Consider the following 3334-nt stretch of genomic DNA (forward strand, 5'->3'; position numbering starts at 1 on the left):
TGACTGCATAAATCCAATTTATGTCACCATGGTTACATTATCTTTACATTTTGGGGGTCATTTCCACTTCTGTCTCTTATAAGGATACATATGATTATATTTAGAAGCTACCCAGATAATAGGGTGGATAAGCTCACCTTCTACAAAGACTCCAAGTAAGTACAATTCATCCTTCTATCATAAAATATTAATAAGTTATGGGACTAGAATGTGGACAAATTCTTTTGAGGACCACCATACAACCATTTATAGCTGGGGTTCCAGTTGACTTTTGTAACTGACTCTGTGGAAAATTCTATAATCATCTGACTCAAGGAAGGACAGTCAGAGTTCTGTTTCTGGGAATCATGTTCAAGTATGACATCTCCATCTGGTGCCACTACCTGATGGCCCTGAGGAAAGCCAGCCATAGGCCCATACAATCCATGAAGGACTGAATGAATCTACCTGTTTGTATATATTCCCTGCCTCTAAGTGCTTGTAATGAACGATAACTCTCTTTATTGTTAGCAATATTAGAGCTAGGGATTTTTTTCTTACTGTAACTGGAAGTTTCCTCAACTGGGAAAGTTCAAATATTTCACAATCGTCTCAAACCACTGAGATAACTTAATTATACAAATTTTGTAGATAATAGAATGAGATAAGTAGATGCTAAAGTCCTCAGCAGGATAGAGTTTACAGTGAACAAATTAATTACTAAATAAGTATATAAAAGGTAAACTCCCCTTCTCCATTACAGGCCTAACTCCAGAGTGTTACTGGCATGGCCCTACCCTGAAATCAGGTGGAAGCTAGTCTCTAGCTATGACCACAGTCTTGTTTCAATACTTCCCCTATCCTACATACTTTCTCCAATATTCCTTCTGAGAGTGATCCCCTCCAAAAAAATCACTATAAAAAGAACACTTGCCTCAAGCTCTGCTTCTGTATAGAACCTGAGCAAAGAAACTGAATTTAGAGAATTGAAATCATGTGTCAAACATCATAAGACCAGACAAAAAAATAAAAGTACATTTCAACCCCAAGTTAAAATTAACTTGGGCATTCTGTTGCCTGGCTGGTTTATAGGTATTCAGTGATGGAAAAATTAAGCATTATGGCACATCCAGGATTCCTATCACTTTGCCTCTTTCTAGAAACCCAAGTCCAAAGTAGATGGCATAATCACAGCAAAGAAGGCATCCCACTGATGAGCTTTCTCAAGGCTCCTTTCATGTCCCTGTTCCGTAGGCTATAGATAAAGGGGTTCATCATTTGAGGAACCACAACATACATCACTGAAGCCACTGCAGTCTTCTTGGAAGAGTCACTAACTACAGAACTAATGTACACTCCAACAACTGTCCCATAGAACAAGGACACAACTGACAGGTGAGACCCACAGGTGGAAAAAGCTTTGAGCTTTCCCCCTGCTGATGGCATTCTCAAAACAGAGGAAACGATTTGAGTATAAGAGAAAATGATCCCAGAAAGAGGAATACCACCAAATAGGCTAGCCACAAAATAAATCAGTATGTTATTGACGAGGGTGTCAGAACAGGCGAGCTTGATGACCTGAGCAAGTTCACAGAAGAAATGAGGAATTTCCAAGTCCTTGCAGAAGGAGAGTCGTAGCACCATTAGACTGTGGAGCAGGGCAACCACAAAGCTAAAGAACAGTGAGAGCAGAATCAGCAGAACACAGAGTTGGGGGTTCATGATAACAGTGTATCTCAAGGGGTGACAAATGGCCACATAGCGGTCATAAGCCATTGCTGCAAGGAGAAAATTTTCAAAACCACCAAAAGCCAGGACAAATCCAACCTGGGTAAGGCAGCCTGTGTAAGTGATGCTCTGATCCTGTGCTTGGATGTTCACCAGCATCTTTGGGATGGTGGTTGTGCTTAAACAGATGTCAGTAAAAGACAGATTGGAGAGGAAGAAGTACATGGGGGTGTGGAGGTGAGAGTCAGAACTGATGACCAAGATGATGAGCAGATTTCCCAGGATAGTGACCAGGTACATGGACAGAAACAGGCAGAATAGGAAAGGCTGCAGTTCTGGATCATCTGTCAATCCCAGAAGAAGAAATTCTGAAACATCTGTGTGATTTCTGGGTTCCATGTTGTTGATGAATCTGAGGGGGAAAAACGAGATAAAAATAAAATAAAATGAATGGTCCTTGGAGGAGCAACAGCAGCATCACCTGGAAACTATTTAGAAATGCAAATTCTTGGTGCTGCTCCAGGTACACTGCTGATAAACTCTGACGTAATGACCAGTAATCTTAAATTTTAACAAACCCTCCAGATAAATCTGATAATGCTGAAGTTTGAGAGCCAGAGCTTAAGTAAAAAGAAATGAAATTTTATGTATATGGTGGAGCAAAGAGAGTATTCAAATCTTTCCCTCTGCTAATTTCTTCCTCCACCATCATCATATCTTACTTTTCTTTTCTCCACTCAGATTTGTGGCTCAGATTTGTATTGATCACCAGCTCTTTTTCACACATTGTGCCGAGTACTGAGACGAGACAAAGAATAAACCATGGCATTTCCTTCAGAAATATTGCTTGTCTCAAACAGAAAGATGAGAATGAAGTTATCCAATTTCTGTTGTAGAGCATGGTGCCCAACCCTTCGTGTGCCTCAGAATCAGCTGATGTACTTGTCAAATTACAGATGAGTTGGATCATACTGTTACTCCATTTATCTATTGGGAAATTGAGGTGGGGTGGAGAACATAGTGCCTGGAAAGGACAAGGTGTGAACTCAAGTGGTTTGACTGGTGAGTTGACTTTCTAGACCAATCATTGCTATACAGAATTAGCATTCCTAAACCAACACTCAGATTTCATAACAGTTCCTTTATTTTTTTAAAAAAGATTTTATTTATTTATTCATGAGAGACACGGAGAGAGAGGCAGAGACACAGACAGAGGAAGAAGCAGGCTCCATGCAGGGAGCCTGATGTGGGACTCAGACTCCAGACCCGGGATCATGATCTGAGCTAAAGGCAGACGCTCAACCACTGAGCCACCCAAGCATCCCTATAACAACAGTTCCTTTAAAATCTTAATGTATTCACCTTGAACAATGCCCCAAATCTTTTCCCTTGTCTACAGTATTTGTCCACCCCTACCCATGAAGTTCTGTGTAGCAGATGCTTGACATCTCCAAGCATATACTCTGTACCTGAGCAAAGATTAGAAAATGTTGTGTATAAACTTGAAGCTCATAAGAATCCCCCAGAGAAACAGTACTCATCAGCATTAGCAATTAATTTTAAGAGAATCTGGGCAAATGTCAATGACATTCTCTATCTTATCCTAAGGAGACATCTTCCTTAGGGG

General features: G+C 40.5%; 1 protein-coding gene across 1 annotated transcript; it reads right to left on the reverse strand.

The window, feature by feature from the left end:
• Window positions 1–1167: 1167 nt before the first annotated feature.
• On the reverse strand, window positions 1168–2106 carry LOC129522316 (olfactory receptor 7G2-like). The gene has a single exon (XM_055344475.1). It carries the CDS (start codon window positions 2104–2106, stop codon window positions 1168–1170), a length of 939 nt encoding a protein of 312 aa, XP_055200450.1.
• Window positions 2107–3334: the final 1228 nt, after the last annotated feature.

This window comes from Nyctereutes procyonoides, unplaced genomic scaffold, assembly GCF_905146905.1.
Source record: "Nyctereutes procyonoides isolate TBG_1078 unplaced genomic scaffold, NYPRO_anot_genome, whole genome shotgun sequence".
Classification (NCBI taxonomy): Eukaryota; Metazoa; Chordata; class Mammalia; order Carnivora; family Canidae; genus Nyctereutes; species Nyctereutes procyonoides.